At 37.9% G+C, this 15,420-nt stretch overlaps 1 protein-coding gene across 6 annotated transcripts in view; it reads left to right on the forward strand.

Moving 5' to 3' along the window:
- PARD3B (par-3 family cell polarity regulator beta) overlaps positions 1-15,420 on the forward strand; it is a 422,878-nt gene that overhangs the window by 187,287 nt on the left and 220,171 nt on the right. For all 6 annotated transcript variants that reach the window (XR_015258893.1, XM_086750624.1, XM_086750623.1 and 3 more), the window contains 5 exons: positions 2,717-2,803; positions 7,504-7,629; positions 11,954-12,312; positions 13,985-14,124; positions 14,882-15,010. Coding sequence is in view for 5 of the 6 variants with exons in the window: in XM_086750624.1 (XP_086606750.1) it covers positions 2,717-2,803; positions 7,504-7,629; positions 11,954-12,312; positions 13,985-14,124; positions 14,882-15,010 (841 nt within the window). In the remaining variant the exon portion in view is untranslated. The remainder of the gene's footprint in view (positions 1-2,716; positions 2,804-7,503; positions 7,630-11,953; positions 12,313-13,984; positions 14,125-14,881; positions 15,011-15,420) is intronic.

A 15,420-nucleotide genomic window follows, 5' to 3' on the forward strand; every position in this document is an offset into this window, starting at 1 on the left:
TATTTTTTTAACTGTCAGGCTGCCATATGTATAATGTAACAATAATGTGTCCTCAAAGATCTATTAAAGTTGTTGTGAAGGGCAGTTTTCTTCTCAGATGTAATTAAGAATCATATGTATTTGAGAATGAAAAGTCATTCTGACTCACCGATTTTTTTTTTTTTTTTAATTAAAAATACAATTCTAAAGTACCTTTTATGTACACATATATATATACAGAGAGAGTGTGCTCTTATTCTGGATGTTTAGTGCTTTAGTACATCCATAACTTTTAGGATGTATCACAATGTTTTTAAAAGTAATACACAATGTACATGTGTGCTCTTTGTTTTCACAAATAAACCTACTTATCTTAGTGTGTACGTTTCGTGTTAGATTAAAAATAAACTTGTATGTGTTCTTTGGCTTTGAGTCTACTTCTAACTGTAAGTGCATTGATTTAATATGACAGCTAACCTGTCTACTGTGATAGCCCTCAAAAAAAATTTCTGCTCTATTTTACAGTTGTTTAGGAAGAGAACTCTTCCCTGGAGTGCTTGAGTAATATGGGGTTATCTGGGGACAACTGCAACTTATTTGGATTTTCCCAATTCACTGCTTCTGATTATTTTCTGTATCTATAGGATTTGGTTACTTAATTTACTCATATGTTTTGATTCTGTATAAGTTCAAAAGACAATCAAAGTAGCCCTTTAATTATTTGTTTTGTTTATTAGGAGAATTGGAGGAAATAGAAGATGGAACTGAAAGACGAGTTTTTCCTATGCATGCATTTTTGAGTTTTTGGTAACCACTCTGATTAGCTTTTCTGAGTGGTTTCACGAGGAAAAAAAAAGTTTTCTAAAAAAACTTAGAGGAAGATTTTGTCAGGATTTCCCTGTTTGATTCATGGAGAGAGGGATACAGGAAACAAAAAAAACCCAGCAAATAGAAATACTTGGTGATTCTGCCTGTGTTATAAATATAGTAACCTGAAAATCTGTTATGTTCGTGTCAGTGGTGGTTTGTTGTTCAGGGTCTGTCCATTTCATGTTTATGTAGTATAAATTAATTCCTGTGTGAACCTTTTTGGAAAAATAATTTAAGAAAAGACTGCTCCCCGAAACTGCCAAGAAACAAACTCTCTTCAAGCTCCAAAACCAAAAGAATACAATACAAACTTAATTTCCAGTCTTATGCCATTTTTAGCTGACCAAGATAAGAATTCTCGTATCTAGGGCAAGTTGCCTCTGACTTACCATTGTGCAATTGGATGAAGGTTCGTAACAACAACCAAAAAAAAAAAAAAAAAAAAAATATTGCCTTACTAGAAAGCAATGCCAGAATTTGTCTACGATAACTTTCAATAATTGTCGTCTTTGTGAGGGGGCTTAGTGATGCTGTGTGTTTTTATGTTGTATCTAATCTGGTGTAACTGTGTTGCCACTTCAAGGGTTGTCACGGTTTCCCTCCCTTATATCTGTGCATTTCTTCTTTCTTCAGATCAAATGATCTTAACACCATGCGTCACTGACATCAGTCAGCTGATCCTAGAGGAAATTGTTGTACTAGGAAAAAAATCATTTGAGGGCTTGGTCATCTTTCTCATCTTGCAAATGTGCACTCTCTAGACCTGTTGCATGTTTTTTGGAGAAAGGTCAGAAGTCTTTTTTTTCAGCAGCAGCCTGCGCTTGCATCAGTTAGACTAAGTCTTTAACTCATGGCAGTGTATAAAGTGGCCTTGGTTCAGTTGTACGTGTTCTTTAAACACTATAGGATTGGCATGCAAGCGTAGAGCTTCTTATAGCTTGAATGCATTAGGGTGTTCTAATGTAAGTGGAAATAACCAGTAGAAGTCCACTGGCCACTAATCCTGAGTGTTGATGGTGTTCACTATGATTTGAGGGGAGGGGGTGTTACAGAGGATGTAGACTAGCGTAGAAAGTAGGAACGTGATCTGCTAGAATACAAACATTACTAATTTCTCTCTTCTTCCCCTCCCCCTTTCTTTGACTTTCTAGCCAGTTCAAGTACCTTTCTTTTCAAATTGTGACCACCCAGAGTAGAGTTAAGGTCACTGTAACGCTGACAGTGTAAAATACTCAGTAGCAAATGAAACTGTACATAGCCATGAAACAGCAAAAATCTGTCAGAGATGTTATAAATGTTTTTGATAATGGAGTTTCAGGAAGGAAACTTCCTGATAAAATGAGCTGAGTTGCACTTTTGATTACATTTTGTTTTGTTCTTTGTTTCTCAATGAGGCTGTATGCAACTGAGGGCACAAATAAATATATTTAAATATGATTTAACTAATTTTCTTATTGACTTGGTATCCTTAATGTGCGATCTTCATGTTTATGTGTTCACGTGGGGAAATTAACTGAAGCAGCTCATGAAGCTTAGGTTAAGAACACATAGCATAACTTCTATTTTTTTAATGATGTAGTCTCTCTTAACTTAAAAGCTTATTCTTTAATATTCCAGTTAATTTACTTAAGGATTGACTTAGGAAAATGTCTAGTACTTGGTGTCTTTCCCTTTCAAAGTGTACAAATGCTAATCTAAAAAAAATGAATTTGATAAACATTTTACATTTCATTTTATTTTTATGTATTAGTGAACTCTGGACTATTTTTTCTATTGTTTCTGCTGTCTGATAAATCAGGAATTTGTTTTTAACATGAGAATTCCGTGAAGAAGCATATGAGATGTGTTTCCATGTGCTCATTTTTAGTGAAATGACGAAAACAGTGGAGATTTCTGGGGAAGGTGGACCCTTGGGAATACACGTAGTGCCCTTTTTTTCATCTCTGAGTGGAAGGTAAGATATTTTCTGCATTGCTCAAGAAGTATATTAATGACAAGATTTCAGTTGTGGTTCTCTTAAAATACCTCTGTTTAGCCATAAGGCAAAGAAACGCTTAAAAGAAAATTGGTCTGTGATGCTGCCTTCTGTTACCAAAATATTTACTAGTCTAAAGTTACCTATAAGACAATACCAGCCCCTTTGTTCATGTGTGTCCTTTTAATTACCTCTGTTTTTGTTCTCCAAATGGTAAACGAGTCTCTGTTGGATAATGTAATATTAAAGGTGTGGGGGCTAGGGGGTTGCTTGGTTTTTGTGTGTGGTGTTGGATTGGTTTTATGGATGTGCAGTGGCTTGGTTTTGGTTGTGTGGACGTTTTTCAGGAGGGAGTTTGTTGTTGATTTTGTTTTTTTTTCCCAACTAGATTTCTTTGCATAGGCCTTTCTCTAGTGACATATCAGACAAGAAAAGCAAAAAAAAATTGTGTGCGTGGTCATGCTTCATATTTATCAAGCCACCTTTCAGATTTGGTTGTATAGCATTTATAAAATGTGCACTATACCATGAACTTTTCTTTGTCACAATACAATTACTTTAATTATAAATGATTTAACGTAGTCTCTTGAGATCACAAAAGCCTGTTATAGCAGTGTGCTCATATTGATGTACTGTAGTTAAGACTATGTCAGCATTTTCATTATAACTGTTTTCCAAGCTATATAACTTGGATGGTTAAAAAAAAAAAAAAAAATCTAGGCTGAAATGTGACATACAGAGGCTTAGCCAGAGAGCTGATTTGACACTGGCAGCCCTGAATAAGAGATGGAAAATTGCCAGTGCCGTAAGTGACACTACTTTATAGTAATTCGGCTGCCTGTAATACAAAGACAATTATTGCAAAAGCAAAAATTGTCTAATTCTTAAATATTTGTTTACTTGTCAACTTTCATGTAGGACAGAGAAATGTGAGGGATTAAATTGCCTTGTAAAGGTCTGTGTGTGTAAGTGTTTTTTCAGCAAGATCTGAGTTTGTAAGTGGACCCACATCCACTCAGAATGTTTTATTTGTGAAAAGGGAAAATAGGTGTCCACCTGCTGCCTGGAAAAATGTCATCACTCTCTCAAGAAGAAAGTTGGTCTTCGATGGGAGCTGTAGGAGGTCTGCGTTGTGCCCTTGGCTTTGCAGGCTGCCTGCTTATCTTGAGAAAGGCACTTGTGTTTGTTACCTCATCATGAAATGCAGACAGTAGTTCTTTGTTAGACGCATGCCATAAAGGTTATAGTGCATACATTGTATTTCAGCATCGTTAGGTTAAAAATGTGATGAAATTGCAAGCTGTACAAATCACTAATTATTGTAACTGTAATACAGTTCTGTACTGAAGTCTCGTGATGTTGGGTGCAGCTTTTCAAGACCTCCATGAAGAAAAAGTGGAGTTCCTTGGTCTATGGTGCATGCATATTAATGTGTCCTTATTTGCAAATGCTTTTGGGGATCCCTCAGAGCAAAGGGGCTTCTAACAGAGGGTCTACTTGTTTAGACAGTTGTCTTGAAATTTTAATGACCCTTGGCAGAACCATACTGATATCTTTGTAAAAGCACTAGAGTGACTTAAATCACTTGTCTCTTATTTAATAAAGCCTGAGACTAGTGAATAATTTTTAACTTGTCATAACATGAGAAAGTACAGAAGGGCATTGTTTATTTCTGTTAATGACAAGATACAGTTTATGGGGACACATTGGCTGTGACTAACTCGGTCTGGTATTTCAGTTGTAAAGTTATCTTCTAATAAGGTAATGCTGGCTTTTGCCTACTGCTGCTGCAGAGCAAAATTTTTCAGGAGGTAGTTAAAACATTGTATTAATTTACAAAATCTTAGTTTATACAGGAATTACAAAACTGATGGAAATAATTTTTCCCTTATCTTTTACACTTTGGTATCATTAAAGAAATTAAAATTTAATAGTGCATTAACATAATGCTAAAATTGAGGCTGTGGAAAAAAGTAATGGAGAAATGAATGTAAGCTGCTGCAGCATACATAACTCAAGCCGCTCACCCAGGTACTGCAGCTCACACGACTTTCAGACAAGTGGGCAATCCTGCTGCATTGTATGGCTGCAACATCAAAGCACAACAGGATTAGTGAGCAACTGACCTAATTTGTAATTTCTTTTATTTCTCTACTTTTATTCATTTGCATCTTAACATAATTGTATTTCATTAGTGTCGTAGTTCAGCCCTGATCAGGACCAGACTACGCAGTCTCTCTCTCACTCCCCCCACCCTCCGAGAGAACAGGGAGAGAAAATATAAGGAAAAATGGCTCGAGGTTTGAGATAAGGACAGGGAGAAATCCTTAAAGTTACCGTCACGGGCAAAACAGACTCGACCTGGGGAAAACCATTCATTTATTACTACAAACAGCAGGATAATGAGACAGAGAACAAGGTAACCTCCTCCCACCCCTCCCTCTTCCCAAGCTTAACATTATCTCTACTACTTCCCCCCCCGCCCCGAGTGGCACAGGGGGGAAGAGGGAATGGGGGTTGCGGTCAGTTCATCATACGTTGTTTCACGCCGCTGCTTCATGGTCGGGGGAAGAACTCCTCACATTCCTCCCCTGCTCCATCGTGGGGTCCCTCCCACGGGCCACAGTCCTTCGTGGAACTGCTCCAGCATGGGTCATCTCTTCCACGGGGTGCAGTCTCTCTAGAACAGCTGTCCCAGCGGGCCCTCCACGGGCCACAGCTGCCTTCAGGCATCCACCTCCCCTGATGTGGGGTCCTTCACGGGCTCCAATTGGATCTCTGCTCCTCCGTGGACCTCCATGGACTGCAGGGGGACAACCTGCTCCACCATGGTCGTCACCACAGGCTGCAGGGGAATCTTGGCCAGGAGCCGCATTACTCCTCCCCCTCCTTCTTCACTGACCTTGGCATCTGCAGCCGTTCCTCACAACAGGCTGGCAGATGTCTCTCAGGATCTTTTTTACATCTTATTCACTTCTCATCTCCTTTCCACTTCTTGCAGCCGGGCTGGACCGATTTGGGCCCAGTCGCCTGCCTGGCAAGAGGCCAGAGGGTGAGGCCTGCAAGGCCCATGAGGCTCGCACCTCCCCCTCTGCGCCTCTGCCCCCGCTCAGCTTCTTCACATCTTCTCTCCTCTCTTTTTTTTTCTGTTTTCCCCTTCTTAAATACGTTATCGCAGAGGCGTTATCACGGGACATTCTGCTACCAATCGGCTCGGCCTTGGCCAGCAGCGGGTCTGCCCTAGGCCCAGCCGAGTCCCCTGAACAAAGGGGAGCAACTTCTAGCAGTTTCCTACAGAAGCTACCACCTTAGGCCCCCCCTCACTAACAAAACCACGACAATTAGTTCTTTGTATTTAATTTTTTGGTGGCCGCTAGTTGGATGTTTGTCTTCAGTAGGACTGTGGCCCCTCACTACTGCTGCCCCTCACAGTCTTTAGTGACAGGTATCACAGGTTGCAAGAGAATCTTTATGCGATAGATTAAATAATTTTTTTTCTGTTAGATGTTTTGAAGAAGTAATATTCAGTAGGAACCAAGTTTTCACTTAAAATACATTTGTATGACATAAATACAAATTTTTAAATCTTATTATACAGTAAATCTAAAATCAGATGCACAGTGAATATAGTGTCATTTGAAATAGTTAATGACGTGCCGTGAATCTGTTGAACAGACTTAAATATGAGGGGAAGTAATGAATCTGAGGAAAAATACAAGACTTCTGTTTTGTGATTGGAGTGCTGGCACATTGGAAATTGCACATTAATATTTTAGAGAGTATAACCAATAGAAAATGATCTCTAAAGGTCAACTGTCTTTGCTATTGTGGTATGGTAATTTAGTGGATAAAACTTTATAATAAAAGGTCTTCACAAACACGCAGTTGCCAGGTTTTTTGGATGTTATGCTGGTACCATTGGATATATCTATGCCGAGTTGTAGTCTGCAATACAGAGATGCTCCAGGTAGGTCAGAAATAGCCTAGCGCTCCCGGCAGAGTTAGCCGTACTGGAATTTTGCACCAGCCACACTGGTTCACTTCATGCATTATCAGAAGTATCTGTGCTGCACCTCAGTTTTCAATTTGCACATAACATGGTAACAAACAACTTAGGTTTTGATGGTTCTGCTGCTCTTCGGCCACATAAATAAATAGTATTGTTGTCAGGTACCAAAACATGACATGCCTTTGGCAACTGAAAATTTTCAGAGACTTTTCAAACATGGAAATAGTGGTTGTTTTTATCTTATTCTAATGCCCGTTTAGTTTATTATAGTCAAGTTAGAAAATTACTTTTAGTCTGTTTATGCTTTTCTTTGGAGCAATGTAATTTTAATTAGTTGCAGACAACTATTGCATAAAATAACATTCAGATTTTTAACTGGATGGGGAGATCCGTTTTCCTCTGTTTCTTCCAGTATGACCTACAGGACTTAGTGCTTTCTGGAGTTCTAGCAAGTAGTATAGCACTAGTGTCCAGCAATTTTCTTGATGTTTCTTGAAATCTCCTCCCTGTTGGTTAAAGAGTGAGCTGGAAATCCTTTCTCTAGGTTAAGCACTTTTTAATGGTCTACTCTATCTCATCTCATACACAATAGGGATTAATATCTGGTTTTAGTTGCTATAAATTCATACCAGAGAGTAAGGGTAGTTTTCACTTTTTTTTTTCCTTTTAGAATGCTGGGACTCTTCATCCGTGGTATTGAAGAAAATAGCAGATCTAGGCGTGATGGACTTTTCCATGAAAATGAATGCATTGTGAAGATTAACCATGTGGACCTTACAGATAAAACCTTTGCACAGTAAGTGCTGGTTTACTGATACTTTAAACTATCCAGGATTTTATATGATGCTGCGTTTATTAAGTGATTTATGCAAAGGGATTAATATTTATTTCAGATAAAATGTCTGTAAAATTGATACCTGGCAGAAACTTTGTAATTTTCTTTCTGAAACCTCCAAATAAGGTTTTGAGGAACAAAGTTTGAGAAGAGGAATGTTCTTGTAGTCTTAGTGAACCTATTGTGCTTAATTAATTTAAATAGCTTAAAATTTTTTAATATTTATCTTTACTTTCTAATTCTGTTATTTTTTTCCATATTTTCTTTGCAATTTGTTCCTTATAAGACCTTCAGAATGAGTCAGCGTTGCAGCATGTTTTTGATGTTCCTTTGCAAATGAAATAAGATTTTTTTTTTTTTCTGCCAGCTTTTTGAGCACTTAATTTTTGAAAAATACTAGTACTGTCAAACTGTGATTGGTTGTGCTAAATAGTAAGTCTCACCTCTTATAACTTATTAAAAATCTGTTGACATTTATTATCTATCTCAAATTACTTTAAGTAACAGGTAGCTTTGATCGGTTGTGAATTAGTGTGACATTGTTGCACAAAAGAATAGCCTCTCAAATTTCGCGGATATTTGCTGTAGTAATTAAATAGTAATTTGTTTTTACTTTTAATCCATATGTTTAGACAGCTGAGTGATTGTTTGTAATATAACAAAAACCTATTGAGAGCTCAAGGGAGTTGAGGCTTAACTTTCTAAATGGTAAGCCAAATGTTCGAGGTTTCTAGACTAAAATCAAATAAGTAATTTCACCGTTAGGGATAAATATTTGTAAAATAGGTTTTCGTAAAACCAATGTAGTTTTGTAGTAGGTATTATCTTGTTTCTGAGGCTGTGATTTTTGCCTTCTAATAGGTTTTCAAGTTACTGTTTTCTGAATATTTGGTGGTAAATGTATTCTAACGTGATATAGTACACGCCATTCTCTTCCACCTATGGAAATTTCCTACATAAGATAACAGTTTTACCAGAACATAAGTGTTGGCATCATATTAAAACGTTCATTGCCTCACCTGTACAGTTTTGTAGTGAAGATGTATCCTCAAATGAGACTTTGCCTGAAGCAAAACCTCTCTTTTCAAAATTGTATGTAATCTGTTCTTTACAAATTTGTTGTCTACTTTGTGTTCTCTTCAGAATGTAACTAGATCTCCAGAAGCTTTCAGCCCATGAGATGTATGTGGAGTGTAGGACTCTGCAGAAACATTGCAGTTAAACTTTCCAGTTCCCAGTCAGACTTCCCTTCAAAATGAGAAATGCAAGACACTTCCTTTCTCCAAGTTTGTGTAAAGTTTAGTGAGTACACAAGGATATTTACAAAGACATCTGTTAGTTTAGAGAGCCCAGTCTTGTTAGGCAAGACTGTCATTGGAAGAGTGAAAGAGAGAAGTGACTAAAAGGTGATTCTGAGCAGAGCCTAATTTAGTTGGTCTAATTCACCTTCTGTTACAGTACCAAGTAGTGTGGTTGCAGTGGCATTGAATTGGAGGAGAAAAACTGTGGGCAGTGAGGTCTCAACATCCATTTGGGGCATAGAGAAGTATTTTGGACAAGCTCTAGCCTGGTCCCATGTCCTGTTACGTGTTTTCCTGAATTGCCTTCCAGAATAGCCGCCTGCATCATCTGTCTTCCCTGGCTGTTGAGAATGGCTAAGGAAAGCAGCCTTCCGGGTTGAAACTAATCTCAGTGAATATGCCTTTTAGTTTTCATCTGGTGTGACATAACTGTACTCACCTGACGGAAGTCCAAGTTACAGAAATGCAGTAATTGTAATGGATGTGACGAAGTATTGTCCCAATGACAGTTGACCCAGAAATAGTCATCAGATTCTCCTTTGAGAGGAAAAAAATCTGTTTGCTGGTTTCAAATTGACATTTTTTCATAACCCTTGTAAAAGCTGTTTTAACACGTAGCAGGGACTGTTACACGCTGTGTTTTTCCATTTTCAGCAGAGACTTTCTAGTATTGCTCCTGATGATTGCTACTTCGGCAGCTGCAATAGCAGCAGCCTACTTTCGGTATTGCCACGTTTGTAATAGTTTAATATATTGGGAATGTTAGTCTGCTTTTTCTTTTGGTGTTCATCTATTCAATTACATTCTGTTGTGTTGCAGAGGTTCCAGCACCTCTAATTGACTCCCTTATTTCTTTCCAGTGTGCATTTGGGGTCTCAAGAAATGTAAATTTCTCCATCCATTATTTTTTCTCTTTGAAGTGCAGCCAGTTATTTTGCCCCTGAAGACTGCATTTAGGCTTTCCCACAGGATGTCTTGCATTATTTCCACTATTTTTTTTCTTTGAAGGAGATCTAATGTTTTCTCTTTCATATATTTAAAATATTCATCTCTTGAAACTGAGTTATTAAGTTACTTTATAACATACAACCAAGTGGCTACTTGAAAGGATAAAGACAGGGTGTGAAAGAAACCTGCTTAAAACTTTACATCCTTATGCTGAGAGCATGCCATAGTTTCTACGACTGTCTGTCCTTGAAAACCTTCACAAGCTGTAGGTGAACAGATAACCTATAACCCCTGCAGACACACTGGGTCAGTGCTGTTAGATTTCTGAAACCTAACCCTTGAGGGTAATAGTGGAAGAATACCTTCCCGCCACGCTCTCCCTGCTACCTTTCTTCTCCAGGTTTGAGGTTTCTCTTCTGGCAGTGTCTCCTGTGATTATTCTGACTCTTGCTGCATGTACACTCAGTGTAGCCAAGATGTTTTTTTCCCACAGCAGTATCCATTGGGACTGCCCCCTGACTTCAGTGTCTTTGTGCTGCAAAAAACTCTCTTGAAACAGCCCCCCTTCCACTACCTACAGCTGCAAGGTGCGGGTACTGTGTGGCTCTTGATCTGGGAAAGCAGGAGGTGTATATTCATGATGTTAACATTTGCAGTGGCTTCCTTTCTGTATCAGTGTAAAAAACTGTTTATTTCACAAATACTTTCAACTTTCCTGTGACATAACTGAGTGTAAATCAAAAGCCAAGACTTCAGTGAAGCACTGACTTTGTTTGACTGACAAACATGCGACAGAAAGGTAGGAGGTATGTGCTCAGAAGGACCTCGTGTTTTATTTAAAAATTAATATGGCCATTACGTCCCCTCTTGACACAGTTCTGCCAAGCAGAAGTTCTTGATTTTTCATTCTCAAAATGTGCTTCAGCTACTACGTCTGTTTGTAATTGAGTCATTTTCTGCAGTACAAAAGAAAATCAGGCCGCTTCTTCAGAAGGTAGGAGAGGAAAGCATAGAAAAAGAGAAGTCATCTTTGTTCCTTTAGAATCCAAGGTTTGTAAAATGTCTTGATTGGCCCAATCTACATGTTATTCAAAATCCAGGGAAGGCTTTATGAACAGTTGCTTTGGACGATTTGTCTTAATTGCCTTGCAGTGCATGGGAACCCAAACACAGTATTGTTACCTTGTTAATCAGTTCAAGGGGAGAAGGTTCACTAAATGCTCTAACACAGGTTCTGGTGTTGCAGTTGAGCAGATCGGTAAAGACACTGATTAAGTGAAGTTCGCATATCTACCTTAGCAAGAGGCTACTGCTTGAAAGATGCGAGTAATATCTACCTGTTCATTGATCCATTGATGTAGAAACACAGTAGTAGTTGCATCTTTTGCAGTAACATCTATATATCCCATACCATCATCCTTTTCTATTGCACCATTTGCAGTCATAGTATTTCTTATGAAGATGTCCATATATCCCATACCCTCATCCTTTTTTTATTGGTGTGGAATCAGCCAGCAGTTGCATTAGGGATGATGAAGGAATCTGAGGGGCAGTTAGGCTGTACTGGGAAAAAATGGAGCCTTGAGCTTGCCTATAATAGATATATCCACCAGAGCAATTGGTCCTGAGTGCTCAGTATTGCCTCTGTGCCAACAAGAAAATATGTAACAGATAAACGCTTGAAAAAAGTAGCAACCTATAACTCAGGAATCTTTTGATGAGCTTTTGCCATCAGAACTTCTCTTCATGGTGTGCCACATGAAGAATTGTGCTCGTTAGTTTATTCTGGCTGATATGTTTTCATAGCAGCCTAATAATCCTGACAGATGTGCTGTTCCTACTTGTAACATAAGGAAATGCTGTAGTTGAGAAGTCTTACTTCATGTGTACTTTTTAGAAGAGGGGCCTGTAGATGTGATGGTAAGGTTATTTCTTCACATTTAAGATAAATTTTTGTCTTGTTCTCTGTAAATGACTTCAAAGTTTGCCCAAATTTTCTGGTTTGTTATCTGAATTTTCATACCTTTCTTGTAAAGGGCTCAAGACCTCTTCCGTCAGGCAATGAAATTTCAAAGTGTCATCTTGGAAGTCCTTCCTCCATATAATAGAGAACAATATGAGAAGTCTGCTATTGCTCCCCTTTGTTTTCTGGATAACGAAGAAGGAGTTCCAAAAACCAAGATTCCACCTCCTGTTCATCCAAAACCTACTCTGAAAACGATTAATCTTTCTGGAGCAAGCAGCTTGGAGACAGGTGTACAGGCAACACCACAACAAGCTAAGAGCCCCAACCTCCCACGTCTGGGTAGAAAGTCGTCTTCTCCCTCACTATCTCCCCTTATGGGCTTTGGCAATAAAAAAAATGCAAAGAAAATAAAGGTAGACTTGAAAAAAGGTGAGTCTTTGGAGATGACATGCTTAATTCTGTATCATGTTCTCTGTATTGATACCTTAACTTTTAACTAAACTAGTGACATTAAAAGTACAAGCAAGTTATTTACAGTTTAAAAGTTACAAAACTTCCAGAAGGTAAAAGAATATTCCAAAAGGTAAATGAATGTTATCAGTAATGTTCTCAACAGTCAGCTTTCTCATAAATTTTGGATGTGTGTTTTCCAGACTTACTGATTTTTAAAACACCTCAATTCCTGATTATGTGAAAGGTATTTCATTAGCAACATGCAGTACAGATATACTTCTGCCTTTTTGCAAGTACAGAATAAAAAATTGAACTGTCTGCTCGTAACCTTTGTTATTTTTATTCCTATCTGCTAATTGGCCAGCACTGTTGGCGTTCTTTTAAAGATGTGTTTAAAAATATACTCTGTTCTGTTTCATATTATGCAGGAAGTTGACTACAGATTTACCGGTCTTCCCCTTTTTTATTATTTTTATTTTCTACAAACCTTTTCTTTCCATCCGTATTTATTCAGCTATCAGCAGGCTGAATTTTGTGCATGCATCTTTAATTGCTGCTCCATGCAGATGTCTGGTTTTGCATGGAGTAACAGGTTTATGCACATGTAGTAAAATGTGCTTAAGCAGATCCCAAATAGCATTTATATTTTATGTTTAATTTCTGTCTCTGATTTGGCTGAGAGTTAAATTTGATGCTAGAAGAGGCCCTTTTAAAAACTGTCTAACTTTATTCTTTTAACATATAATGAATGTAACCAAGCTGTCATTTCTTAATTTTTGTTATTTCTTAACTGAAATAACTGATTCTTACTTCTGAACTCTTCGGTTTTGCTTTAACAATACCTACTTAAGAATTTTCCCCATTTTAGATGTAGTGCTTTTGATTTTGATACAGTAATTTATATTTTTAGAAATTATACGAAAGTGATACTGATGTGATATCTCTGAAAACTATCACATGGGTAGCAGTCCTGCTCAATATAAAAGCATTTTTATGGATCCTGCTATTCCTGGGTGATTTTGATGGCTTAAAAGCAATACTTTCTAATATTGATTTTACTGCCTAATTATTTGTTAAAACATTTATCTATTAACACTTGAGGGTGTTTTATTTCCAAGCAGAAAACAACTTCACCAATGGAGGCTTTGAAATACCACTTATCCTTTCTTAACAGCATGTAGCCAGCAGTTTTTGCATTCAAATCACGTGACATTTTCTACTTTTCGCCAAGTTTCAGTAAAACCTGCTAAATTATATTTATGCTTATAAATAAACAATTCTGATTGCTCCGATTTGTTTCAAAGACTATTGACATTAATGTGAAGGCTGATACTAGAACCATCTAGAGAAAAGGTAAATGCTTTGAAATGAGAGTTCTGGCTTGTTTTGTGTTATTGCAGGCTATACAAAAGTATTTCCATCTGTAGCTGTTGCAGGAGGGTTTGAGCATGTGTTCTGACATTGATAGACTTGTTCTCTAGATGGTACAGAAAATAGGTTCATGTTTACAGCTTTTTGTTTGCTTTCTTTTTTAAGAGCTGACCTGAATGAGTGTCTGTGATATGTTACTGACATTGTTTACTTACTTTTAGTGATCATCATTTGCTTGTTGAAGTTTATGTTGAGAGTTCTTTATCTGACCTTCTAGGTCCAGAAGGACTTGGTTTCACTGTGGTTACCAGAGACTCTTCAGTACATGGTCCTGGTCCGATTTTTGTGAAGAATATTTTACCAAAAGGTGCAGCAGTAAAAGACGGTCGTTTGCAGTCAGGAGACAGAATCCTGGAGGTGAGGATAAACATCCATTGTGTTTGCATTGCTGACTATTGATTGCTGGTTTTGGGATAAATATTTTATTTCCTTACGTACTGCTGATATATGGAATTAAAATTCTTGGCCTTGGTTTAAAAAAAAAAAAAGTCTCATGGCTTTTGTACTGTTTGTCAGCAAGTATTTTACACCATGATTTGGAAAAAGATGCATTTTACAAGGGTCCATGAGATGTTCGAACAAAGGGGATCTAATAACATTGGTTCTTAAAGCAGATAAATGTATCAGTTTAGAAACAAAATGTATCTTGCCTCTTCAGCCATGACCAAAATTCTCTGATTAATATCGAGGTGGTTAAGTGCTCATTTTGAGGCTCTTTTGCTGAAATTGGTCTGTTTAAAATTTTCGGATATCTTGTGACTTACAGTCTCATTATCTAATGGATTATTTCTACTTACCTCAAAAAGCTCTTAAGGTAAACAATTTTAATAATACTTAAGTCTTGTTTTTGTACTTTTAATCTTCAAAGCGCTTTACAAACTAATTAAGCCTCACAAACCCCCTGCAAGGTCGGGTAAGTATTACAGAGCTGCTTTAACAGATGGTGAAAATGGGAGAAAAAAGGTTAAGTGATTTGTGCAGGGCCAGAGGGGGAGACACTGTGGGAGCTGTTGCTCGTTCTTCTTTGCTCTTGGTAACTGAATGACACCTGTGTTAGGTGAAGGGAAAATGACAAATACAGACGTGACATCCTCTGTTCTTTTGTGTCTGGTAGGTGAATGGACGGGACATCACTAGCAGGACTCAGGAAGAGCTTGTAGCTATGCTGAGGAGCACAAAGCAAGGGGAAACTGTCTGTCTGATTGTGGCTCGTCAGGAGGAGGCCTTCCTACCTCGAGAGCTGGTAAACTTGTTATTTTGTCCTGAAGAATGCTATTGAAACAATTCCATGTTTTAGAACTAGCCCAAGAAATAGAAATGAACTGTTGTTGGCTGAGAAAGCCAGTGGAGGGTAGCTATATAAGGCTTGTGTTTGAGAAGTATTTATATTTAACATTTGATTTTATTTGCTTTAGATGCAATTCCACACAGTCTCATTTTTCATCCCAAAAACGACATCATAACCATAACTCACACAGGAATATTGCAAGTGAATCTCTTAACTGTGAGATCAAGCATGACTGAAAATGGATCACTGTCTTTCAGAAAGGCAACAAACTTTATACCAGAAGTTTAAAGCGTGTGTAAGGAGTCCTGCAGCTTATCAGTAACAAATTAGCGAGGGTGGCTGCTTGCACGAGATGCATCTCCTAC

This window comes from Chlamydotis macqueenii, chromosome 6 (assembly GCF_036417535.1).
Source record: "Chlamydotis macqueenii isolate bChlMac1 chromosome 6, bChlMac1.mat, whole genome shotgun sequence".
Taxonomy (NCBI): domain Eukaryota; kingdom Metazoa; phylum Chordata; class Aves; order Otidiformes; family Otididae; genus Chlamydotis; species Chlamydotis macqueenii.